The sequence below is a fragment of the Mustela putorius genome, unplaced genomic scaffold, assembly GCF_011764305.1.
Source record: "Mustela putorius furo isolate JIRA1106 unplaced genomic scaffold, ASM1176430v1.1 tig00000281_pilon_pilon_pilon, whole genome shotgun sequence".
In the NCBI taxonomy this organism is placed as follows: Eukaryota; Metazoa; Chordata; class Mammalia; order Carnivora; family Mustelidae; genus Mustela; species Mustela putorius.
This window is the reverse complement of record NW_025421343.1, coordinates 18,382,075-18,409,506: the sequence shown is the minus strand read 5'-3', so window position 1 is coordinate 18,409,506 and position 27,432 is coordinate 18,382,075. Positions and strand designations below refer to the sequence as shown.

Here is a 27,432-nt window from a genome sequence, read left to right as displayed (position 1 = left end):
AATTTTTCAACAAATCTGATTTTTCTTTCTTTATTTCTTTTTTTGGCTTGTCCTTTTGCTGGCACATTGAAGAAAACATTGCCTGATCCAAGGTCACAAACATTAACTCCTATATTTTCTCATACGACTTCAGCAGTTTTAGTTCTCGTTTTAGGTTTTTGACCCATCTGGAGTTAATTTCTGTATCTGGTGTGAGGTAGGGCTCCACCTGCATTCTTTGCACGTAGATATCTAACTGTCCCAGCATTGGCTGTCAAAAAGATGAGTTCCTCCCGTTGAATTGTTTTCGCACTCTTGTCAAAAATCAGTTGACCATAAACTTGAGGATTCAAGTCTGCATTTTCACTTGTATTCCTTTCCTCCATATGCCCAACCTTTACCAGTACCTGACTATATTGATTAGTATAGTTTGTATTAAATTCTTTTTTTAAAAAAATATTTTATTTATTTGATAGACAGAGAACACGAGTAGGCAGAGAGGCAGGCAGAGAGAGACGGGGAAGCAGGCTCCCTGCTGAGCAGACAGCCCAATGTGGGGCTGGATCCCAGAACTCTGGGATCATGACCTGAGCCGAAGGCAGAGGCTTTAACCCACTGAGCTACGCAGGCGCCCCATATTAAGTTCTGATACTTGGAAGTGTGAATCCTCCAGTTTTGTTTTTCTTTTTCAGAATTGTTTTGTTTATTCCAGGTCCTTCAAATTTCCACATGAATGGGGGGGGGTCAGCTTATCAGTTTTTGCAAAACTGCCATTGGGGTTTTGATAGGGATTGTGTGGAATCTGTTGGTTAATTGGGGAAATAATGTCATCTTAAGAATACTAAATCTTGGGACGCCTGGGTGGCTCAGTTGGTTAAGCGGCTGCCTTCGGCTCAGGTCATGATCCCAGCGTCCTGGGATTGAGTCCCGCATCGGGCTCCTTGCTCGGCAGGGAGCCTGCTTCTCCCTCTGCCTCTGCCTGCCTCTCTGTCTGCCTGTGCTCACTTGCTCGCTCTCCCTCTATGCCTGACAAATAAATAAATAAAATCTTAAAAAAAAAAAAAGAAAAAAAAAGAATACTAAATCTTGGGAGTACCTGGGTGGCTCAGTGGGTTAAAGCCTCTGCCTTTGGCCCAGGTCATGATCCCAGGGTCCTGGGATCGAGCCCCATGTGGGACTCTCTGCTTAATAGGGAGCCTGCTTCCCTTCCTTTCTCTCTCTGCCTGCCTCTCTGCCTACTTTTAATCTCTGTCAAATAAATAAATAAAATCTTAAAAAAAAAAAAAGAATACTAAATCTTGGAGTGCCTGGGTGGTTCAGTTGTTAAGCATCTGCCTTCGGCTCAGGTCATGATCCCAGGGTCCTGGGATCGAGTCCCACATCAGGCTGCCTGCTCAGGGGGCTCCTGCTTCTCCCTCTCCCTGTGCCCTTCCCTGGTGCTCTCTCTTGCACTCCTGCTCTCTCACTCTCAAGTAAATAAATAAGATCTAAAGAAAAAAAAAGAATATTAAATCTTCTGACCCAGGGACACCTGGAGGTATGACTAGCCCTTTTGTCACACAAGCCATCCAGCTACCGTTGGCTCCTCAAACAGGGCTGCTCTGAGCTCCGGGACCCATCCTTACACTGTTCCCTATCCTAACTGCCCTCCCCACCTGGCCGCGTCTTATCCTTTAAAACTCCAGCCGGGTGGCTTTAGACCAGGAAAGGATATGTGGCTGACGGTTAATCATTCTGGTAACTTCCTCAAGGTCCCATTTTCTAGGCAACCTCTCATAAATTCCTCCCCTCTACTTCCAGCTGGAGCCACTGCCTTGTCCCTATAGGACATGAGCCCTCTGGTCCCTGCCACACCCACCTCATGTTCTTAAGAGCAGGCAGGCTCCGCCCAGGGCTGAGCATGCAGGAGACGTACAGCAAAAATGCCTGCAACACAACTAAACCTGGATTTTTGCTGCAAGCAGACATCATGGTTGCTCCGAGAAGGTATGTGCTCCTGCAGGGCTCTGCCCTTGCCGGAAGATCCCAGCTTCTCCCACTGCTGTGTCTCCTGAATCCATACCAAAGGAGCCTGGCTTGGTGGGACCCCTGGGATTCGACTCGGGCGGCAAGAACTGCCCTCTTGGTACGTGAAAGTGGCTTGGGGGTCTCCCTCTTCGATTCTCCTTTCCACCCTCCCTGTCTGCCTCCCTAGGACGAGGAAGTGGCCCCAGACAGCCTTTGTGGACACCTTCGCACACACCTCAGTAAACAGCGAAGTAGCCTGAGGCAGACAGAAGGCACGTACCCAAGACTGTGGGTGTTGGTGCGTGCTGGAGTGGCTTTTCCCTCCCTGGTGAGATTCCCCAAAGATCCCATCTGGGTCCTGCAACTTCTGACTGGCCACCTGCTCTCACCGAGACCTCTCTGGGTATTAGAGTGGAACCCAGACGCCACCCAGTGGTATACCTGGGTAATTGCACCGAACGCTTTCATCCTTTTCCCCACCTCCATCTGGCTCCTGAATGATTATCCATTAAAAAAGAGTCTTAACTCAGGAAGGAGAAATAGTCCCATCATCTTAATGATGGTGAGGCTGTTTTCTATCATTGCGGAAGGAAGGGACGTGACCTCAGGGGTGTCTCATGGGTTCCTGCCAGTTTCCTTCAAACAAGTCCATAACGATTACGTTTCGTGGGCTCCCAAACCTACTGCCCACACTGCTTCTCCCTGTGCCCCACAGCCGCCCCTTCCCCTGTGTGCTCCTTGAGATGACCTGACATAAACACACCTTGACAGTCCTACAGGTTGGTATGAACACTTTAACCGGCTGGATCTGGAACCAACTTCCCCTTGGCATGACCTCATGCTGATACCTCTCCATCTTGAAGTGTTATCCTTAGACATTATGGTGTGGGGGTACCCACGCATCCCAGCTTACGGAGAGGACAGGTTCGGAAGCAGCAGCATGCCTTGCCTGAGTTTACAGAAAGATGCAGAAGCAGCATCCTCTGGACTCTCCTCCCTGCCCTCCATGATCTCCCAATTCAGGATCCAGGGCAGGTAGCTTGTGGAGTTGACCTTGAGGCAACTGTCCGCTGCATTTCCTTCTTCCCAGAGGTCAGAGTGGGTGCCCATGTAAGGAATCAACACCTGACAAAGAGCAGCTGCCCCCAGCTCCGGGGTTCTCCATGCAGAGAATACAGAGGATCCTGCCTCGTCACACTCAAGGCCACAGCTGGCCTTGGCCTGCAATCCTCGTGCCTCTCAGGCTTGGGTCAGACAGTTTTGGAGGCCAGGCTTGAGTAGCTGCCTCAGAAGGGCTCCCTGATAGAGGGTCATTAACCTTTTCATTAGCCCGACTGCATGCTGGACTCAGAACCAGCAAGGCAGCCAAGCCAGGTAGCTCCGATCAGACACAGCGCCGCCTGGCTCTGGGCCCCGCAGCCTGCCAGAGCTGGCCTGGCCCTGGTGGTGGTGACTGGGCTTACTTCACTGTGGTTGAGGTTCTAGGGTTTTAGGATGGAAGGAGCTAAACTGCCCCATGGGAGTCCGGGATTAGAGGACCGAGCAGAGAACAGCTTTTTCTGCTCGGGATGTCAGACTGTGGGAGGGCTCAGGATCCAGCTCTGCCTTCAGTCCCTGCAGACCGGCTATGGCCTTTGCAAGTCCTCATCCTGGTCAACCGTACAGGGGCAGAACTGAGACTGGTGGGGGCCAGCCAGGGAGCTTAGGGTAGGGCAATGATGGTAAAATATCCAAGAGCCAAAGCCCTGCCCTTAATGGTCTCGTAGTCTAGTCAGGGAGACCCTGAGGCACATGGGGCAACTCTGCGACAGCGGCACACACCCCTGGAGCAGAGGCAACCCAAGGAGAGAGTGATTAACTCTAGGGGGCGAGAAAGATCTCTTGCAAGGTTAACAAGGGTTTTTCCTGTGCAAGAGGGACTGGGCCTTCGTGTTCCCAGGAGGAGGGAACATAATGTCTGGCACGGGCATGGAGGCAACAGCAGGACTGAGCTGGCCCCCTCCTGACATGGCGCCACCATGGGGGCAGGGAGGGGCAGAATTTGACCCATGGCTGGAGGAATGGCCAAGTGTTCCTGGGGGTGGTCCCTGGCTCTGGGGACCCAGGTCCCACAATACCCAGTGATGAGGGACTGGAAGGTCTCTGGGCTTGGGAAGAGCCCTACAGACAGGAAGCTGGCCTCCGGGACTGGAAGGTGCTGGCAGGCTGGGCGGTACAGCCACTGTAGTGAACTTGGGGGAGCTGGGGCTCAGGGTCTGGTCCACTGTGGGTCATGGATGGGTGCCTTGCATTGTGGGAAGCGAGAAGGATGGCACTCTGTCAGGAAGAGTGGGAATGGCACAGAGGGCCGGGCAAGGGGTCCACTGTGTCTATGGGGGCCTCTTCGCCTCCCAGGCCCAGCTAGCGCACCCCCAGCCTTGCTAAGCTGGGAATTTGGTTTCTGGAACTTGCACTCAAACTGTCCTTACTGAAGTGGAAATGGCACAGGCTCCAAGCCCTGGAGACAAACTCGGCCTCCCTTGCAGCTGCCCCAGGAGCAAGGCTGGTGGGCTGGGCCCTCAGACCCTCCCCTGGGTGTTTGGGTGAAACTGCTCTCAGGATGTGTGGGGCAGTTCCAGCCGCTAACATCACAAAAGTGACCAACTTAATACTTCTTACTATACAAACAACTTTTATTTGGATATGGCTACTCGGTAAATATTGAACAGTAATCATCCCAGGCAATAAAATGAGGGGTACATGGTGGCTTTTCAAGATAACATGGTGGTTGGAGAGTTGAGTGGTCAACAAGAAGAAGCCAGAATTTTCTCTTTGGTGGCTCCCCGTACCCGCCCCCCACCCCCATCAGGAGCAGCAAAAAAATTAGTACAGAACTGTAAGCCCCAGAATCGGCTGAAACTAGTCCCCTTCCCGTAATAATTTATTTCATTTCAAAACTAGAGCAGACACGTGTGGCTGTGGCGCTGTGTCCCACTCGCCGGGGTCAGGAGGTCTGGTGCTCAGACGAAGGATGGGGACTGGAAGCCTTGCATGGAGGAAGACAGGCCAGAGAGCGCAGCTTCCTTTTGAAAACCATTTACTTTGACATCAAGCACCTCGATTTTATGTTTCTGTATGCATAACACCCCCCTTTTGTTTTAAAATGACCCCAAATCATGGAGGCCTTTGCATGTTGGGGTTTGCAAGCCCTTCCCTGAATGAGGCCTCACGCAGCTGGTGCCACTCGGGGGGACGCAGGGGGTCCTGGGGGCACATGGAAGAGCATGGACCCTGGGACAGGAATCCTTTCTGGCCTCCTGACGTGTCCCACAGTGTGGGACAGAAGCCCACAGAAGAATCCTTGCCTGGAATGTCCTGCCTCATTTCCTTGATGGTCTTTTCTGAGGGAAAAGGTGGCTTCGAGTCCTCAGGAGGCAGGTTTCTGGAGGCCTGGCACAGGTGTCCTGCAGCCTTGCAGTTCTCTGACAGGCTTGACTTGTGGAGAAGCAGGCCACCCCTCCCCCCATTCCACCCCTCCCCCAGGTGTTACTTCATAACAATTTTGTAGTCAGTCACTTATTTTCCCCACAAATCTATCCTCAAAGTTGCTTTTATGAAGATTTTCCTTGAATCCCCAAACTGGGGAGAACAGGGAAGGAGAAGTGGAACTGGGGGGGAGTGGGCTGTGTGGCTCGTCCCCCATCAGCTCCCTGGGGGGCACGGGAGAGCGGATTTGGACCACAGCTCCAAAACAAGGTCAGGACCATGCATCAGGATCCAGGCCTGTGGGTCTTCTTCTGAAGGCATCGGCAGCACCATTTTGATTTTAACAAAACAAGACGAAGTGTTCCCTTAAACCTGCTCAGGGGGAACCTCACTGCTGAGGTAGAATCCCCAAACAGGTGTGACAAATGGCAGACATGGGATTCTCCCCTGTGAGGACGTCAGATACCAGTTTTCCAGGAGAGTGAGGTTCCCTGTGAGAAGGGACAGTTTCTCGCCCAGGCAAAACCCAAACCAACCAACCAAACAAATAAGCAAACAACACCCCCGCCCCCCAATCTTTGTCATATTCGCCATAATGAATTAAAATGTCCAAACGGAGATGCCAGAGTGCGACTATGTCCCTCCGTGTGAGAAGCTGGTTTGTCCTCAGCCCACCGAGGGTCTTGCTGATGCTCTGTTTGTCACCCACGCGGCCGATGTTGACTGCGAGCTTCGGGGGCCCATAGTAGGTGCTGCTGGGGTGCTTCCCCACCGCGCGCCCGGCTCCTGCCGCTTCAGTGGTAGTAGATGCTGAAGGCGTGGAGGATGTAGAGCAGGGTTGTGATGAAGGCGAAGAACTGGAAGGAGACGGGAGGCTCCTGGGTCAGCGATGGCCAGGGCCAAGGGCCGCCCCACCCACTCCCCGCAGGCCAGGAGGTCACGTGTCCTGACCCCGCTCCCCATGCCTGCCCCACACCCTGCCCTGTCCGCTCCTCTCCTTGATATTCGCTGTCCCTGGGCACCCTCCTGGGTTCCAGCTCCGACTCTCCTGGGCACCCGTGTCCTCCTGATCCTGGGCAGGGAGCAGGCTCGCTCCATCCCTGCCCTGGGTCCTGTCTCCCTCACTGTCCCCTTGTCCCAACCAGTCTGCACTCCGATGACTTCCCCCACATGTCCACCCAGTAGCCCAGCACCCTGCTCTGAGCGCCCTGCTTGCCAGCACCCCGTGAGGGCTCTGGGGGTCCCTCCAGCTCTCAGTGGTCCAGAACGGACTGCTGAGCTTTCCTCTCCAGCCTCACTCACTCAGGGGGTCTTCAGGACCCCCATCTCACCCCGCTGCCTGACAGAAACCAGCCTGACGCCTCCCTTCCCCGACCGCCACATCCAAAGCCATCCCCAAACTCAGCTGCATGTACTGCCTGACCACCTCTTGTGCGCTCACTCACATGGAAGATGCGATCGAGCCGCTCCTGTCGTATGTTTGAAACTGTGTGAGGAGTCCCTGCTTCTCAGGATAGAGGCCACTGCCCTTAACAGGCCTTCCAGGGCTGGATGACCCTTCCAGCCTCGAACCGCCCCCCTGTCCGCTCACACCCTGTCCTCATTCACCCGCTCGCTCATTCAACAAACATCTTTCAAGCACCTGCTGTACTTCAAAAATGACAGTCGCCCTAACAGCGAACAAAACGTTCAAAAATATCTACCCTCCCGGTGCTCACATTCCAGCGGCAGGAGCAGAAAGTAAGCAAGATCAGCCAGGAGAGTAGCAGGTTCGATGGGGCTAAGCGCCCCGGAGAGAAAATAAGCCAGAGACAAACCGGGCCTGCGGGGGAGGGGGAAGGACGAGGCTTCCCCGAGAAGGTGGTCGGCCGGTGAGAAGGGAACAGAAGGTGGCAAGGGGTTTGGCTCCTGGAGCAGGGGTGTCCCTGCCAGGGAGAGGCGAGAGCCGGTGTCGTGTGCTCAGGTGTGACTGGAGGCGGCCGGCGGCTGGAGCAGACCGACAGGCAGGACGGAGCTCAGAGGGCGCAGGGCCAGACTGTGGAAGGGCGGCGTGCGGATCCTGCTGGAGCCAGGAGTTTAGGGGAGTTAGAATAGTTTGAGGAGGAGGGAAAGGAGGTAGACGGGCTGCAGAGGCAGCTGAATACGTGTAGCTGCCCTTCGTGCCTGCAGGGCACCCCATTCTTAGGTGGAGAACGGCACCCCACGCCCCACCCCTTCCTCCTGCCACATGATCCATGCAGGAGCACCGACACTGACACAGGCCGTGACCATTCTGGTGCCAGGGACTGGTTGCTGTGGGGCTTACCACGGTGTGGGTGTTAGATTCTTTCTGAGAAGTTTTTAAGGGGGGAATAAGGAAGGTCAGACTACTAGAGGAGGAAGCCATGGGCTGTGAGTGAGCTGCCACAGGAGGGCGCCATTCCCTCACAGGAGAAGAGAGGCCGCCGCGGGCTAGGAAGGCAGGTGAACTGGCTGAGTCTCTGGTCCTAGTGGACCTAAGGCCTTGAGGGTCCAGCTCTCCCTACAGCTGGCTGGACCACCTGGCCCCTGGATTCCATCAGCCAACAGTTAGCCCGGTACACTTCTGTCACTGAAATAAAAGGACACTGACGCCCTTTGGCCACGCTGAGGAATTCGGGCTCCATTCCACAAGCAGAGGGGCCATGGAAGAACTTTCAATAGGAGAGAGAGCAGCGTTCCAATTTGTGTTTCAGAAAAAAGGTTCTGAGGGTGGTATAGCGAGTGTATGGGTGAGTAAGCCTGAGGTGGGAAAAGCAGAAAATGGGAGATGACCCCTGAACCTGAACAGCACATGGCTGTTGGCATGTGCATGTGTGCACACACAGACACACACACAGACACAGACACACATAGACAGACACAGACACACATAAACAGGCACAGACACACACAGATACAGACAGCACACACATACAGACACAGACAGACAGACACACACAGATAGGCACAGATACACAGACACACATAGACACACAGACACACACATATACAGCATACACACACACAGACACCCATAGACAGACACAGACACACCCAGACACAGACACACATAGACACAGAGACACACACAGACACAAACACAGGCTCACACACACGTATACAGCACACACACAGAGATACAGATAGACACACACACACACACACACATATACACACACACAAACATACACACACAGCTTCTCCTGTCCTCCAAGGCCCTGTCAGCCTGAGGCTTGGGGTCATCTCTCCGCAGGGGTAGAGGAGTCTCCGGCAAGGTGCCCCCCACCCAGCAGCTCTGAGTTCTGTCCTGCGCTCACCGAGGCTGCGGTGTTGATGAAGTAGTTCTTCAGGTCATAGATCTCGGACATGATGGTGGCGTGTGCCTGCAGGACCGCGGCGCTCATGTACAGGATGCCGGTGGTGCCGTGGTACAGGCTGTCCTGGAAAGGCAGAGGGGGCCACGGCCGGCGTCACGGGGGCATGGAAGCAGGTGGACACTTGCCCCCTGCACCATACAGCAGGAGGAGTGGGCCAAAGAGCCCGGCCTGCACCCCAGTCTCCTGCTCTTTCCTTCTGCAGTGTATCTGATAAACTCGAGATGCAGTGAACCATAGCGGATTAATAAATGCCAGTAGTGACATCTGTCCAAGCCAGCATTTGGCTGAGTGCTTGTTCGTGCTAAGCCTTTCCTCCTGTACCTCATGTAAGCTTGCCAGCTATGGGATTGGCACCACTTAACATTAGTGCCGTTTTGAAGAAGTAGGAGCTCAAGGTCAAGGTCTAGGAATAAAGAGCCAAGTCAGGATTTGAACCTAGGCCAGATGAACTCCGAGCTTGTGCTCTTACCCATTAGCATTACGAGGACCTGCTATGTCCTAACAGTATGTCATGCAGCCTCATTCATTCCCACAGCTAACGCCATAAGGCTGCAGCTCTGGGCACCCCGATGTGCAGGTGATGAGACTGGGGCTGAGCTAACACGTGGCGGAGTGGGTAAAGTCAGGCTTATCGGACTCCAGATTCCAGTGGCTGAGTCTCTGTGCTGAACGCTCAGCAGCGTTCTTCAACCCGAGAATGTCAGGCAGTCATTTAATAAGGGTTATCAATTCAGGAAGGCATGTCATCACTGGCGTTTTACAATCTCTAATGAGACACTCAGTTTGGGGGAAGCTCATTAAGAGGTGAAAAAAAGCATGAAGGAAATAGTTGATGGGGGGTAAGCCTGTCACACTGGAGATGTTATTACCAGAAAAGTTCACGCATCTTTCATTCAGGGATTTGGAGGCACAAATCACATCACACTGGGAAGAAGCAAAGAAAACCCAAAAACATCAGACTTCTATAGGACTGCTGACCCGCCTTCTTCAAGCAGTCACTGGCAGGGAGGGCCATTCTGGGTTAAAGGTACCCAAGAACCATGACTGCCAAGGGCAACGCAGTGCCCCTGGGAGGATCCCGATCAAACAGGTCAAAGGTAAAGAGATGTTTCAAGTGTAACGGAGTAAATCTGATCATGGCCTGGGTCTTAGGTGATACAGAGGAATGATTGTTAATAAGTTTATATAAGCATGATGACATAAGAATGTGTGCATATTTTTTTGGAGTCATACTGAAGTGTGTAGAATGGAACAACATGATGCTTTGGGTTTGCTTTAAAATTCTTTAGGAAAAAAAGGCTAGGTACAGCAAGTGTGGGAAAATGTTAATAGGGCAGGAATCTGGGTTGTGGTTTCTTGAGGGTCTATGATGTGATGTTCACTACTTTTGTATATGTTTTTAAATGTTCCATACAGAAACATTTTAAATGGTTTTCAAGATCTGTGACATGAAAGCAATTTAGTGACATAATGTTAATGAAAGAATCGACACCAAAACTATTGGTTCGGCATGATTATATATACACTTTTACATAAAATACATAAGGAAGAGAGGAATCGCTGTAGGACGGGGGTGATCCCCCCCCCCCACTATCATGTCCTTCAATCCAACTCCAATGATTTAACCATAAATAAAGCTTAAGGGGAAACGAGTCAAGATGTGCTTGATAGAGAATGTGTATATTCCTAACAAGGAAGACAATGGAGGGGAATACGATGAAACATTTACTGTGGCAAAAGAGTGCTTTCATTCTGCCTTACTAGTAAACACATTAAGATAAAAAAGTCTTGGTTCCATAGTGGCCCAGCCATGACAAGGTCTCCGGTCCCTGGTGTCTGGTCTCTGGTCCCAACCTGCTCCCCACCCCACCCCGTGCCCAACTCCTGTCCCAGCCCAGAAGGGCTCAATGGTGTCCTCACAATACCCAGAATGGACATCCAGAGAAGCCCAAGGGTCTGGATCACTCCCTCTGATTCTTACCAGGACTTGCCAGGACTCATATCTTTTGTAAAATCCAAACAGGTAAGACAACAGGAACATCAGGGAGATGAGAAAGGAGGTGAGCGAGACATACATCACCCATCCTTGCAGCAATGGATTTGCTACCTGGGTGGCAGCTACCAGGATCCAGACCCAGCAGCCAAATATCTGCAAGAAGAAACCATAAAAGAAGAACTTTAAGTTGCTCGTGTAGGCATACTTCCCTTTGCACAGCATCACTCTTCTCTTCCGTCTGGTTAAAAGCTCTTCAGGTGAAGTTAGGTGGAACAAGAGGGAAATGGGGAAGGAAGCCTGGCCCTGGGAGAAGAGTAGATTTTTTTTTTTTTTAAGTCAAGTGGTTAATATAGAGGTATAAATAAATAAAATTAAAAAAAAAAAAAAAGAAGAAGACTTGACATCCTTAATGGACCACTTCCCCTTTACCCCCAACCCCACGCCATTGTGTGGTATGTTTTCTATTGTTCCTTTTCACTATGGCATACTATTTCCTTTTCCTGGCTCCCTTTACCCACTCACAGTGCCAGCCTTGCCCTGTGGGCATTTGGTTTGGGCCCCTGGGTTATAGTATCTGACACCCTGGGCAATACCATTCCAGTTTGATTACCTCTCAGCCCTGTCCAGGCTGTTACTATCGCCTTGGTGGAGAAACCAAACCTTCCCCCCATTCTCTCTGGGCTCTGTATTTGTTTGCTTTTGTGCTGGGTTTATACCCATATGGGTCAGCCCAGGGAAAGAATTAAGTACATGTCCACATGGTAGCATTTCCAATTAGAGGCCTGAGGGAGCACCAAGTGGTTTTGTTGTTATTAGTTTGTCTCAGACTTTCTTTCTTTTTTTCTTCCTTTTTTAAAAAAAGATTATTTATTTATTTATTTGACAGAGAGAGAGAGAGAGAGAGAGATCACAAGTAGGCAGAGAGGCAGGCAGAGAGAGAGAGGGGGAAGCAGGCTCCCTGCTGAACAGAGATTTTTTCCCCATGCAGGGCTTGATCCCAGGACCCTGAGACCTTGGCCTCAGCCGAAGGCAGAGGCCTAACCCACTGAGCGACCCAGGCGCCCCTGTTTCAGACTTTCTAGGCTCCTCTCCTTCCTGGGTTCTCCTTAGGATGTCCCTGTGAGCCTCCTCGGTTCTCCCTCTTCTCACTCCTGGTAAATCTGTGCACCCTATTAAATCTGTGCACCTGTTCAATCTAAGCACCATATAGGCCGGCAATCCCAGGCCTTCAGTCCCACACATCCACTGGCCCACTTGGAAGTCTCCATTCAGATATTCCACTGCAGGGGCCAACCATACTCTGACAGGACCCTGAGGGTGAATGCCTTATTAAATTTTGCACCCTGAGCACCTCATTTGCCCCTCAAGCTCCTCAAATGCAACAAATTACAAAATCTGAACTCATTGCCACTCCCCAAATCCCTCAGAACCTATTCTCCTCAGCACCTTCTGAAAATGACCCTTCTGAGGGAGAGAGTGATGGGATTGGGAATGAGTGTACTGAGACCTCCAAAGACAATGGTAAAGTTCTATTTCTTAGATGGCACAGTGGGTAATTTTTTCTTTTATAAAGCAACAAAATAATTTTGGGGAAAAAAAAAGAGAGAGAGAATTTTTTGGACTATGAGAACATTGGAGATTTGGAATAATGGGGAGAGGGAGCCCCCTTGGTGTGGAGGAATCACACTACCAGATTTTAAAACTTTCTGTAAAGTTACAGTAATCAAAAGAGTTGTGAGTATAGGTGGCTCACATTTCTGCCCATCTCTGGAGATAGCTCATCCCCTTCCCCAGTTCTGTTGCTTCCACACAAATTTTAGAAGCAGACTTTTTATATCTATAATATCTATCTGTTGGGATTTTGGGTTAAATCTATAGATCAGTTTGGGGGGAGAATTGACATCTCTACTATGACGAGTTTTTCAATCCATGAACATGGTATGCTTCTCCAACAATTGAGATGTTCTTTGACTTCTTTTATCAATATTTTGTTCTTTTTAGCATACAGATACTATACACACTTCCTGTATGTATGCCTAAATATTTCGTTTTGGGAAGCTATTGTCAATAGTATCATTTTTTACAAATTTCATTTCCTAATTGTTCAATACCAGTAGATAGAAACATGATCAATTTTTTGTGTACTAATATTGTATCTTACAACTTGCTAAACTCACATATCAGTTCAAGAAGGGTTTTTTGTTGTGGTGGTGGTGGTGGTTGTCATTTGGCATATTCCTTGGGATTTTTATGTATCTCATTAGGTCTTAATTTTTTATGATTATAGATAAGATTGAGTTTACTGGGGCACCTGGGCGGCTCAGTGGGTTAAAGCCTCTGCCTGCATCTCAGGTCGTGATCCTAGGGTCCTAGGATCGAGCACCACATCGGGCTCTCTGCTCAGTGGGGAGCCTTCTTCCCCCCGCCCCCTGCCTGCCTCTCTGCCTGCTTGTGATCTCTGTCAAATAAATAAATAAAATCTTTTGAAAAAAAGATTGAGTTTACTTTCATGTTTTTTTATCTTCTGTAAAATTTTAAGCTGTTTTTTGTTGGTTACAAATTTCTTGTGGGTTTGCCTCTTTCTTACGGATTCAGAGTAATTTTTTCTCATAGTGTGGATCTTGTTGACTGTTAAAATTATTGCAAATATATTCCTTCAGGATGTGTCTCACACATATAATGATGCCTTTTGATGAAATGAGTTCTTAATTTTATTTATTTATTTATTGAAAAGATTTTGTTTATTTGACACACATACATGCACACACACAGATCACAAGTAGGCAGAGAGGCAGGCAGAGAGAGAGGAAGGGAAGCAGGCTCTTCACCAAGCCAAGATCCTGATGTGGGGCTTGATCCCAGGACCCTGGGATCATGACCTGAGCCAAAGGCAGAGGCTTTAACCCACTGAACCACCCAGGCGCCCCGAGTACTTAATTTTAATGTAACTGAATATGTTCATCTTTTCCTTTATAGACGGATTCCATACAGATGGAATTTAAGAAATCTTTCCCTGCTTTGAGTCATGAAGATATTCTTGTATCTCAGATATTCCTCCTGGGATTACTTTCTTTCTTCCTGAAGTACAATCATTAGTAGTTTCTTTAGGAAAGGTTAGTTGGTAGTATTCAGTTTGTCATAAAAATGTTATTTTTGCCCTGATCATTGTTTTCTCTCAGCACTTTTAAGATATTTTCCCACTGTGTTCTACAACCTTCTGTATTATTCCATTGTTCCAGCTGCCATTGTTCCTGCTGCTCTTCTGGAGGAATCTGCCTTTGGTATCTGGTTGCTTTGGGAGTCTTCTGTCTTTGGTGTTCCGCAGTTTGTGCAATAGTTATATCATGTATTGAAGTGTGGGTGTCTTTATATTAATTTTTCTTGGTATCAATTTCATATTCAATAGCTGATAATTCCGTTTCCTCGGTCTTGGTATTTCTTCTGCAGTTTTGAATGACTGTGGAGGAGGCTTATTTCTGAATGATGCTGATGAAACAAGTCCACACAACTTCTGTCTAGCTCAGCTGAAAGATATGCAATGTTCGGTTCTGATTTTCATAACATATCCCTGGCTTTATGGGACTAGCACTTCTCATCTTACAAATAAACAATACATAGACAGAGATATGACAAACGTCCCCTGTGAGGCTTCTACTACTGTTGTCCTGGAGAGGAAAAGCACTTTTGAATTTATAGAAATTTCGTAGTTTCTTAAGAAGAGAAAAGGAACAGGAGATGAAGAGCCAAAATCAACTAAGAGGGGGACAACAAAGCTCTTACTGGGCTGGACAACAACACCGGAAGCTTGAACTCCAATTAAATCACAAGCTCCGGGAGCACATTTCCCCAGATTTATTTTATTTCATTTATTTTTTAAAGATTTATTGTTGTTTTTGTTTAATTATTTGAAAGAGAAAGAATGAGAGAGAGAGAGAGCGAGTGCATGAGAGGTCAGCAGGAGAAGCAGACTTCCCACCGAGCAGGGAGCCTGATGTGGGACTCGATCCCAGGACTCCAGGATTATGATCTGAGCCAAAGGCAGCTGCTGCACCAACTGAGCTGCCTAGGTGCCCTATTTCAAGAGAGAGTGAGAGAGAGTGAGAGCATGAGTTGGGTTCAGGAGTTAGAGACAGAGGGAGAGGGAGAGAGAGAATCCTAAGCAGGCTCCACACCCAGTGTGGGATGCCCATTGACATGGGACTTGATCTCATGACCCTGAGATTATGACTTGAGCTGAAATCAAGAGTGGATGCTTAACCACCCAGGTGCCCACACATTTCCTCAGATCTTAATAATCCGGAAATTTTGGAAATCTTAGGTTGGGCCTGGGACTGCCTGTGAGTGAGTTGGCAGCTTGCTCTAAAGAGTGGTTGTTAAAGGACAGCTTCTGTCCTGCCCCCCCCCCTGCCCCCAGCCAGAACTGGGTTCTTTCATATTGATCTCAGTGACAGGGGCTGCACCTGCCAAGCATCCTCCCTACCCACACTTGGGACTTGCATAAAATTGCCGGCGCACTGTCAACACCCAAACAGTGCTGGCTCTTCGTGCGAATGGTATTTGGGATTTAGTGACTGCACCAGAACTTGTAAAATTTGGGGCTCACACCAGACCTCCGAGGGCAGAGAATGCTCTGGGCCGTTCTCCACTACACACCAGGTGCCTAGCATGGGGCCTGAACCAAAGTGGGTGGGGATGGAGTCAAAGAACATTCTTTAGAAGGAATCCGTGGTAACATCACCACCGCCTCACCAGGTACTTTACAGCTGCATATCTTTCAGGCTCAAATGGCCTCATTTAGTCTCCATGGCAATTCTAATTCGCTTGAGCTTTTTGAGACCAGAGAGCAGCCACTTGATTCCTGCCCCCGATCACTGCCAGTTCACCTCTGCTAGACCTGGGGGTGGGCCAGGGGGCTCAGGGCCACTGTGCTTGTCAGTGCCTGCAGAGGGGTCCGCCCCCGCCCCCCTCCTACCATCAGAGGCTGCCCTGGGCAGACATTGCCAAATGTACACTATTTACACATCGGTGCTAAATTCTCACCACAGGGTGTGAGGTGATGCGATACTGGAGGGGCCCGAGCCTGAGGTCACACAGGACATGGGGTAGGACAGCTCTGGACCTCTTCTCACAACAGAGCTCCCTCCTGGGGGCGGTGGCCTGTGAGCATTTGGGTATCTACTCAAATTGCATGAGAATTTTCTGAAATGGCTTTAGTGTTGCATAATCCACGTGACACAGAGGAATGTTATTTTTTTTATTTCCACACCCTCTACCCTCTGGACAGAAGGAGGGACCAGGGCCAAGGATAAACTCCAGGTAAATTTAAACCCAGTTTTTGTTATCTCATTTCTGCCCCGAGCAGTCTAGGTTGGATTCTTTTAAAGGTAAGGCAGTTTCAAGTTGTTGTCTTTATTTATTTATTTTTTTGCTCTTATTTAGCTTTCCAAATTTCCTTGGCAGGCTAAACTGCTTTTTTATTTTGACCTTCAGTTTGTATTTCCCAAGAGCAGGAGAGATTTTGAGATGTTTGGGGCTGGCCCTCAAACTGGAAGAATGGTTGATTGTAGTAAGATATCGGGATCAAGCGGATTCCAAGAGCAGCTTTGTTCAGAACCCGTTTCTTTCTTTCTTTCTTTCTTTCTTTTTTTTTTTAAACAGAAGCTCATGTCTTTTTTTTTTTTTTAAGATTTTATTTATTTATTTGTCAGAGAGAGAGTGAGAGCAAGCACAGGCAGACAGAGTGGAAGGCAGAGGCAGAGGGAGAAGCAGGCTCCCCGCGGAGCAAGGAGCCCGATGTGGGACTCGATCCCAGGACGCTGGGATCATGACCCAAGCCGAAGGCAGCTGCTTAACCAACTGAGCCACCCAGGCGCCCCTCTTTCTTTCTTTTTAAAGATTTTATTTATTTATTTGAGAGAGACACACAGTGAGAGAGGGAACACAAGCAGGGGAAGTGGGAGAGGGGGAAGCAGGCTTCCCTCGGATCAGGGAGCCCGATGGGGGGCTCGATCCCAGGACCCTGGGATCATGACCTGAGCTGAAGGCAGACGCTTAATGACTGAGCCACCCAGGCACCCCTCAGAACCTGTTTCTTATGAACAAACACAGATCAGTTGTCTATACATTGTCCAAAGGCTGACTCAAAATTTGAAGAGATCTGTTCAGGTAGGATGGAGCTTAACATTTGGTTTGGCCACTGATTCTTCCCTGGAGCAATGGCGAACAGCTCCTTGGGTGTGGAGAGCTGGTTAAAGCACTAGGATACAGGAGCGGAGCAGCAGTGTCGAGACAGTGTTCTGGGAGAAATGCTGATTCCAGGGCTGGGGCAGAGAAGTTCAACCCAAGCATCTTACCACACCAGACAGTGAGAGAACTTTTAAAGGTACCCAGGGTTAGGTCAGGAGGATTCAGAAGGCTCTTGCTGACCAAAGATGGGACAATAGAACTTCAAATAAGGAGGACAGCCATGGATCGAAATGTAGCAATGAAGTTGAAATCCATGGGTTGAAAACGATACTTCGAGAAAAGCGCAGTTTGGGTTACTTTTGGGGTGGGGGGATGCTTATTATTTTGGAAGGCAGCTGTGCTCATCATTATACCACCAGCGCTTATTACTATGCAAACTGCTTCACTAGGAAAAGAATCAACATATGGGGTAGGGGTAAGGAGATTCTGAAAGACTTGTGTACCTGGGGCTTCCCCTCAGAGCTGTGCTTTGAGTCCTGTCACTCCCGGACTCTTTGAGAAATCCCTGGGGTCTGGATCCTGCCCCAGAGATTCTGTCTGAGCCGGTGAGAGAGATTGCCTTTTTAAAAGTTCCCCAGAGGGTGCAGTTTGGTCTGAGAACCCCTGGAGCTTGTCTCTTTGTTTCCCATCCTACCCACTGGTTGATGTGGCTGGGCATGCAGTCCCGTTCCTCCCTTTGGGTTCTGATTCCAGCTCTGCCTGCTGGGCAGGTTACTTGACTCATCAGTACCTCCATGTCGCAGTGCACCCAGCAGACGAGGTAGGGATCACTGCTTTCATGTGATTCTTATGAGAACTAGCTAAGTCCTCCTGGCACACAGAGAGTCTGGGGTAACCACTGTTGACCATGTTAGCCATAACCATATGGAACAGTACAGAAGACAGGAGAGAATGTTCCCCAACAAAGACTCAGAGGAGGGAATGTCCAAGGCCCGTCTTCCTGAGGTAAGGGAAGTTCGTTTCTGGGAGAGCTGGGAGACCGATCAGCTGGGTGAGCGAGAGAACATTCAGGGGCTCAGATCCTTCTGAGGGGTTGATGAAAGTTTTGGTCACCTAGAAAGATCTACCTATGTACATGCATGATTTTTATCTACAGATCTGGGGACTCCCAGTCTCTCAAAGCCCCCCTTATAGCTCCCAGGTTGAAATCCATTGCCATCTCCAGGTTAAGTAAGAGTGCCATCAGCTGCTGCATTATTTTGACAGTATCAATCAAAACACAAAACACACATATTGTGTGATCCAATAATTTCACTTTTTGGAATCTGTCCTATAAATAACACACAGGAACAAAATGATAAATGTACAACATCGTTTATTGGAGCCTTGCTGGTTATAGAAAAGATAAGATACATTCTAAATATTCAACCAGAGAGGACCAGTCAAAGCAATTATGTCTGTCCAGTGGAACACTTGGCAGCCTTCAAAAAGAATGAAAAAAAAAATCCTTGTATACCAAATGGAACAAACTCAAGAACGGTATAAGGCTCAGACCAGTGTGCCCAATGTGCTATGATTTATGTAGATAAAGGAGAAAATGTGTGTGTGTGTGTGTGTGTGTGCGCGCGCGCGCGCTTTTGTTTACAGATGCACAGACAATTTCCAGATTGACACCCAATAAACCAATCATGTCCCAGGCTCCCGGGAGAACTGTTCGATGAATCAAACCCCCCCCCCCCCCGGTGTTTACATCTACGAAGATAGAAGATGCTGTGCTGGATGTTGGAGGCTGGCTTCAAAGGTCAGGACTTTTTAATGGGAGAGTCAGGAGAACCACCGGTTCTTTGGGGAGGATGGCTCTGTCCACCCGGACGGAGCAGCTGGGAGCTGAGGCCTCCGATGTTCAGGGCAGAGGTATGTCATGCCCTGAGAGGTTCTAGAGAAAGACGCTGCCCTCGACATGACCCCATGTGAAAGGCCAAGCAAGGTCAAAAGGAGGCCTGGTCTCTGATGGGCACAGCCCAGGCTCCTGGCTGGGGCAGGGAGGTGTGGGCTCAGGCGGAGCAGGTCAGGGGCTGGGAGCCTGGGAGGAGCACCAGGGCGATACCCCGGTGGCAGGTTTTTCTGCATAGCTGGGCAGTATCTCAGCATGGCGGAGTTCCCCACCAGCGCCGCTGTCCTCTTCTTGCCACCTGTCTTCCCTGGAACTTGGAGGAATGCCAGGCTCTCTCACAAAGCCTCAGAAACTTCTGGCTGGGAGGGAAAGGCCCAAATCGGGACGGTGAGGTCTAGGAGGTCCGAGGTATCAAGCGATGTTCTGGCCTTGCCCATGGTGGGACTCCCTGAAGACTCCCTTGGGATGAAGGACTCCATAGTGCCTTACACTCAGGAACCCTTGGCTCATGAGGTATAAGTACAGTGTCTCTTGGCCATCGTAGACCTCTCTTTTAGAAAATTGTATAAGATACGCAGAACGAGCTTTACCATCTTAACCATTTTTTTTTTTTTTTGGTCATCTTAACCATGGTTAAGTGTATAGTTCAATGGTATTGATTCCCAGGATTGTGCGGCTGTCACCACCATTCATGTCCAGAATGCTTTCCATCTTGCACAACTGAAAACTGCGCCCATCGCACATTCGCTCGCCACGTCTCCCCTTTCCCCCAGTCCCTGTCTTTCTTATTTATTTATTTATGTATTTATGTATTATTTAGTTTTTTGTAAGTAGGTTCCTCAAAGCATGGAGCCCAAAGTGGGGCTCCATCTCATATCCCTGAGATCAACACCTAAGCTAATACCAGGAGTCAGATGCTTCACTGATGGCGTCATCCACGTGCTCCCCTGTCCCAATCTTTGGTCTCTGTGAATTTGTTCGCTCTAAGTAGATCCCGTGAGTGGAACCGTATAGGATTTGTCTTCTTGAGACTGGCTCATTTCACTGAACAGAATATCCTCAAGGTTCATTCATGTTGCGGTCTGTGTCAGACTTTCCTTCCTTTTAAAAGACTGAATGATGTTCCTTTACGTGAATATACCACATATCTGTTTTGCTTAGCCATTCATCCATTGATGGATGCATGGGCTGCTTCCACTTTTTGGCTGTTGTGAATAGTGCTGCTAAGAACTTGAAGGTTACGGTACGGTATAGTGATGAACATAGCATAATAATAATAATAATGATAATAAGTAATGAAAAAATAAAAGGGAAACACAAGACAAAACCCATCCTGGGACTGTGCTTTGGACCCCACAAAATACACCTTCAAACAGATACCCCCCCTTGTTTGTGCCACTGTGGCTGGAGACAGAGTCCCTTGGGAGTGTGACATCATCACTCAAAATGCCTCAACCCCACGGCGGTTTTAATGACTCCAACATGGCAGTTTTAATGACTCCAACCAAAACCATATGGCAGGAGGTAGAGCTGTTACTAGTTGTCAATGGGAAGATTGTAAATTGGTTGTAAAAATAATTGTAACAGTAAAGGAATTTTCTGTTATGTTACCTTCCCTCTTAAGCCCTGTGTTTAGGCATACATATTTTCTATAAAGGTATAAAGCATGATGAACATAAGTTTTGTATTCTACTTTTAATATTTTGTATTTTGCTACAGGGCTTCATAATAAAACTGATTCTTGTTACTCAAGATAGTTCTACAGAGTTGGCCTGAACACTGAATCCATGAACACCAGACCCTTGCTCCCAAGGTAAAAAGGAATTAAGGTTCCTGCAAACCTTTGGCCACAGTATTTTCAACAACTGATTAACACATACCTTTATTTTAGCTGTGTTTCTGTTTAAAGACACCTCATTTAATATATAGTGTTGATTCACTAACCCCGGATTCTTGGCCAACAGCACTATACACTCAACGAACGTGTGTTTTCGCTGAAAGACAAATAAATCACAACCTTCCCAAGCTGAAACACTAGGTCTAACTTCAGCACTAACTTAGGAGCTATTTTAAACAGCAAAATCACCAACAAAAAGCCCCAAAATACGAAAGACGTGGCAGCAGATAAACTTTGAAAAGGACACTTGTTTGCAGTGTGAGAGCAGAAACAGTGAGAGAGTCAACTGGTTCGGCTTCAAGTGGGAGCACACACATCAGACAACCCAGACTTCTTGCTGCTCTGCACACAAAAGCACAGTGAGTACTGATTTGCGGGTTGCAAAGAAATTTTAGTGACTAGGTAGATTTGCAAATAGAGAATCTGTGAGTAATGAGGATTGACTGTACATTTTTCTTTTAGAGAGAGAAAGCACGAGTTGGGGTGGAGGGGCAGAGAGAGAGAGAGAATCTCAAGCAGACCCCCCACTGGTCACAGACCCTGACTTAGGGCTCGGTCCCAGGACCCTAAGATCACGACCTGAGCTGAAATCAGGAGTTGGACGCTTAACTGACTGAGCCACCCAGGCGCCCCAAGGATTGATTGCACTTTCCAAGCCACAGTTACATTCCATCAAGTCAGTAAACATCATGTACCCCGTTAGGCCCCTGTCTCTAGCTTTCCCCAACATAGACAATGCCCCAGTGAATAATGTTGCAGAGATGGTTATCTCCATTTAAATTGTGTCCTCAAACTCCCCAACTGGGCTTACTGGTAGGAAATATGGGAAGGAATGGGGTGTAGGTGGTGACTTTCTGACATTCACTAGGCTTATTACTTGCCCTGGCTGGACACTTGTGTGACTTCATCCAGCTCTTCCAGGGGGACGCCTTTGGGGGACCCCTGGGAAAGGGATCTTTCTGCCTCAGGAGACCCAGATGAGATAGTCCCCATTCTTACTCTGGCCATTGCTGTGCCTGGTAGTAGGCCTGGAACTATGAAATGGAAGAGGAGAGAGGCGGCGAGAAAAAGCCTGGGTCCCGGGGACACAGCTCTGCCACGGAAAAATCAGTGCTGAGGTACAGCTGGCGGGCTCTGACTTCCTAGCACGTGACATAGTCCCCCTCCCTTCTGTCCAAGCCAGCTGGAGCCAGTGACAGCCCTTGTCACAGCACTGCCAGGGACCAGCTGGGACCCAGAACCCCACCCCTCTTCGAACACCTCGCTGGCTCCCGGTGCCCCTCAGACCAAACTCTGGGCCGTGGCCCTGCAAGCCCAGCCTGCCTCACCCTCTCCTTCTGGGCAGGTCTTCCTGAGCCTCGGTTGGCATCCCCAGCCCTGGGGCTTCCCAGCGTGGGCTGAGATTCACTCGTGGGTGGTGAAATCCATTTAGTTAGCAACAGCATTAAAAGATTAAGTAGACTAGATTAGCAAACTGGAGTACATTGCCCATGGGAAAGGGAAACAGTGTCCTGAATCTGTTGTTTCAACACACACACACACACACACACACACACACACACACACGTGAGTACCGGGTTGCCATGAAAACCTCTCTTCTGTGGGCCACAGTCGGTGTGTGGAGACCTTTGCTCCAGAACGCCTTGCTTCCTCTAGTCAAGGGCCTCTGCCTGTGCTAGTGTGTCCCCGTCCTTTCCTCCATGGCTCTGTCCCTGGGGCTGAAGACAGCCTGGCTGCTGCAACAGGAGCCCCCAGGGACCTGAGGCCACAGTGGGGCCTGTGTGGGGAATGGGCAGTGGGCAGTGGGAGCCTGGGACAGGAAGGGAGCAGAAACGCTGCTGACAGCACAGGGACAGGGACATGAAGTGTCCCATATCTGCAGTGACAGAAACTCAGTGTGGAGGAGCTAGGGCCCTCACAGCTGGGTGGTGCTGGCCTCCTCTAGGGCGCCTCGGGAGCCAGGCCTCCTGGGCCCCTTGACCGGCGGCGGGCCTCGGTGCGGTCAGCTTGGAGACCCTAGCGCCCATGCGGGTGCTGTCCACAGCCCACGAAGTGGCTCCCAGGACTGAACCTGGGGCCTGGCAGCCTGTGAAGCTTCTGGACAAGAATCCTTCCCTCCTTCGTACAGGGAAGGAAACCTGTTCTGAGAGGCCAAGGGACCTACCCAGTTACCCGTGGGAGCGCGCCAGGCCTGGACTGGACTCCTGTACCCGTACACATCTAGCATTGTATGGGAGTTCAATGCTCCCTAATTTCACCTAGGACACTTCCAAACACTGAGTCACTACATCCTGATTCAGAATGAGAATTTTCTCTGTGGCTTTAAGGTTAGCAGGAAATTGTGGCCCAGGCCCCCTGGCCTCCGGTGAGGGCCCGTGTCTTATCCGGTCCACTCCAGGAACAATAGTGCTGGCCAGAGCTCCATCCACCATCGCTCCTGGCAGAAGGAGACCTATAAGGAGCCCTTGGTACCTATAAGTGCTCTCAGGATGGGGCTGGCCGCAGGCCAGGGAAAGGCTGTGCGTACCTTGGGGTTTGTGCTTGGGAGAGGCAGGATGCCAAGGCCCAGGAGGGGCTGGTGAGTCAGCGGGGCCTCCTCTGCCTTCCTCCCCTCCCTCCTGGCTTCCTCCCCCAGGACCGCGCCCACCCATTTAGACCTCAGTACCCCCACGGACCCAGCTTTTTATTGACTGAGCAGTACAGATTTACAGAAAGCATGATAATAAAAACATTCTTATCCATCCAAAGTCTAAAGAGCTTTTTCCTTCTTATCTCTTAAGACAAAACAAAACAAAACTAAGACTTTTTAGGGCAAAAATGTTTCTACTTTTTTTTTTTTTTTAACTTGTGTACCTTCAACAAGTTAGAAAGTAGAGATAAAAGATGAAAAAGCAGATAAATGCATCCCACTCCCCAGTCCCCATGGTGGCCTGGTGGACAGGCTCCCTCCCACCATGGTCTCTTTCTCCTTGGTTTCCACAATGGTTATTAACCTCGTGTTCCTTCACATGTTTCCAGAAGGTTGCTGGATGAACCCAAGAGTTGGGCTCAGGGGAGGTCCCCCACCTCCTGCTTCCCTCAGGAACCCACAGACATTTGGCAACCAATGGCTGTGATCCTGAACTTTGTCAGGCACTGAGGACCCAAGGAGATGACCATTCATTCATCTAGTCCTCACTGACTCCTGCTCAGCTCCTCCTCCCCCACTTGTCTATGACCAGACCTTTCAGGGCAGGACGTAGACCAGGATCACCTCCTCCAGGAAGCCATTCTTGACTGCGAAGTCCCCAGTGCACCTCTTGCTGACCTCCCTCATGGTTACTGTCTTTCTCCTCTACCTTCTCCCCAGGCCCCAAGCTCCTGGATGGACTCTGCCCTGTGGTTTTTGTGTCCCCTGTGTAGGGCACAGAGCCTGGCACAGAGTGGGTGGTCTGTACATGCTGCTGGCTTGAGGCGGCGGTGGGAGGTGGGCTGCTGGACCCTCCACTCCCTAGCCGCTCAGTCTTGTTGTCTGTCTGGGCCTGATTCCCATGCAGGTGGCACCAGCTGACTACTTCAGGGCCTGCCACTGTGTCTCAACCACAGACGGGCATTTTCTGCCAGGAGCCGGGACAGAATGGAGACAAACACTCATTTGTTTCATCCCCTCCCATTTCCTGCTCCATTACCTCACAGGCTCGAGAAATTCTCCAGATTGGCTGCATCTTCCCTCAGAGAGGGGAGAGGATTCCCTGGGAGGTTTTCCTACCCCTTTGCCTTCTCCCCTGGCGTGTAGGAAGGACTAGGCAAACACGTGCTGTCAGTGAGGGTTCCACTAGCCACACCGCCCCCCCCCCCCATCCATCCAGCATCTGCTGGGCCAAGAGAGGGTACAGATGGGCATGGTGGGTGGGGGCGGGGACTGTGAGCAGCACAGAAGCAGAAAAGCAAAGCTCAGAGAATCCCTCTGGGGAGAGGAAGCTGAGGCGGGCTTCCTTGATATAGGTCAGAAGACTCTGGATTCCCAAATCTAGGGTATCTGGGCCCACTCTCCGACCCACGTGGAACCTTCTAGGTATAGCTTGAGGCAGGAGAGTGGGCCCAAGAAGCCTTAAGAAGCTGTGCTGCCTCGGTATAGGGCCAGGCCCTGTGTGAGCCCCAAGCAGACATTTACTGAGACGGGGGAGATCTGACCTAGTGGTGACATCTGAGGGGCAGGGCTGGCTGGCAGGGGTGGGAGGATGCAGGGGAGGGGCTAGGAGAGAAGAGAGGGGTAAAGGCCAGGGAACCTGGGTGTGGCTCCTCCACCCCTCCCTATTCTGGCCTGCTTCCTGCTACTTGCCAATCTGGACAACACTCCAGAAACTTCTCCTGCCTCCCACAGATCTGCCTTACCCCAGGGGAAAGTCCTCTAGGCAAAAGCTCCTAGAAGGGCACTGGCAGCAGGCGAGGCACTTCTTACTGGTGAGACTGCTGATCTGGGGCTCCCTGCATTCCAGCAAGTCATAATGTGCCAGGCCCCTCCCTGCTACCCAGGGAGGCCCTGGGTTATTTCCTTTGGAGCACCTGTTAAGTGAAATCTTCCCGGTGGGCCGACCTGCCAGCCGTAGCTGGGTGTCTGCCTTCTCAGAACTGACAGAGTCCGCTAGTTCAGAGAAAGCTGTGCATGGTTTGGCCATAGTCAGGGGAAGGAAAGGACCAGAAGTCCAGACTCAGGCAGAGGGGAATGTGCAGATGGGGATGGTGCCAGTTCGTTCCCAGGGTCTCGCGGCTCCAGCCCACCCTTCCGTGGTCTGCTCTGTGACAGGGACAGGAACTCTGTAAGCCACAATGCTCAGCTCCCTTAGAAGTTGGATTTTTGCTAGCATCTGGCAAAGGGGCGGGGGCCTGGAAGGGACCTGGAATGGGAGGAGAGGGATGGGTACTTCCTTCCTGTTGCCTGGTCCAGGTCTTGCTATCACTCCAGCAGCAGCAGCAGCACTTGGATCCAACCCCAAGGTCCCTGTCTCCCTCCTCTGCCGTGCCCACTCCGTCACAGCACCCCCCACTCAGAGGCCAGAGAAGCAGCAGGAGGGTCTTACTCTGGAGGCCCAAGCACTGGTCCCCCTCCCTAGACTCCAAACACTTCATGTGTTTCTTCTCTGGCTTTAGCATCTCTTTTCTGCTCGTTTGGCTTCTCAACGGTGGCAGAAACATTTCCCTGTATTGAATCTCCTCTGTGCGCAGCACCCATGGCAGCCTCTGTCTCCTCCCGTGCCCTGACAGTGCCCTGACAGTGCCCTGACAGCGCAGCTCCATTCGCGAGTCTCCTGGGCTAGTCTCCCTCCGCCCCATGAGTCATCATGGTAGGGGTGGTGTCTGCCTTTGTCTTTATATCCCCATGCTTGGCACCGAGTAGGTGCTCAGTAAGTACTTGCTGAGGAAATACATAGGATTAAACATGGCCGTCTCCTCTTTCCTCACAGCCGGATTTCTTCTATCTGTGATCCTCCTGGTCAGAGGAAGTGCTTGTCTGAACCAGCACACATCTAATCCCCTAATCCAAACCGTTGAAGAAGACCAAGACTCCGCCTTGAGTAAGCTTAACCTGACAACTCCCAAGCTCTCAGAGCCTTCAACAGTTGGGGCTTTGCGCCCTGGCTTTTCACTCTCTCCTATCTTGGGGTGTTCACCGCATGTTCAGACGCCGCTTCCTTAAGACGGGGCTCCTGATTTACCTCATCCCCCTTCTTAAGACCTTCATGCTCCTGTGGCCCCTGAGAGCAGAGCACAGGTTTGCATCTCAGTGAACACCTGTTGGCTCACAGTTGGAAGTTGCTCACAGGAGACCCACACTTTCTACGGAAAGGTCCAGACGACCAACAACAATAAAATACGCAGGCTCATATTTCTAGAGCGGTTGGACATGCTGTGGTGGCCTGGGAATGTCCCTATTGAACCTCCAGAGCTGTCTAATGAGATCTTTACTGCTACTCTTTCCGTCACTGAGGCTCAGAGTGGTTAAGGAATCTCCCCAGCTTCTCACAGTGACGAAGCAGCACAGCCAGGCTCTTGACCCGGCACTGACTGATTCCGTTACTGAACCTGAGCACACTGGCGTCCCTGAGAGTAAGGCTGGGGCTGGTGCAGGGCGGTCAGCGTGGGTCCAGGCAACATAGGGAGGTTGACATCGACTTCTTTCTACATTGCCCCTCCAGTCCTTACCTCCCAGGGCCTCGCTTCTCCCCCGCCTCGTGCTCTGCAATCTCTCTCTTTCTTTTTTTAAAAAGATTTTATTTATTTATTTGACACACACACACACAGAGATCACAAGTAGACAGAGAGAGAGGGGGAAGCAGGCTTCCCACCAAGCAGAGAGCCTGACGTGGGGCTCGATTCCAGGACCCTGGGATCATGACCTGAGCCGAAGGCAGAGGCTTAACCCACTGAGCCACCCAGGCGCCCCAACACTCTGCAATCTTTCCTCCCTGTCCCCTGTTTTCTCGTCCAGGAGTCATCCTGGGAGCATGGTGGTGGGAACCGGTGGCACCCTGAGCCTGGAAATGGCTAGCTCCCTTGTCCTGCAGGAGCAGGGGTGGGGGTTAAGTTGGATAGTGGTGAGGTGGGGTGTGAAGGGAGGGACAAGAGCAACAAAGATGAAGTGAAACGGGTA

At 50.3% G+C, this 27,432-nt stretch overlaps 1 protein-coding gene across 2 annotated transcripts in view; it reads right to left on the bottom strand.

Annotated features, from left to right (window-relative positions):
- Positions 1-4,640: 4,640 nt before the first annotated feature.
- MALL (mal, T cell differentiation protein like) overlaps positions 4,641-27,432 on the bottom strand; it is a 29,345-nt gene continuing 6,553 nt past the window's right edge. For both annotated transcript variants that reach the window (XM_004770956.3, XM_004770957.3), the window contains exons 3-5: positions 10,810-10,977; positions 8,769-8,891; positions 4,641-6,308 (exon numbers count right to left, since the gene is read on the bottom strand). In XM_004770956.3, coding sequence (XP_004771013.2) covers positions 6,246-6,308; positions 8,769-8,891; positions 10,810-10,977 — 354 coding nt within the window. In that variant the 3' untranslated portion in view covers positions 4,641-6,245. The remainder of the gene's footprint in view (positions 6,309-8,768; positions 8,892-10,809; positions 10,978-27,432) is intronic.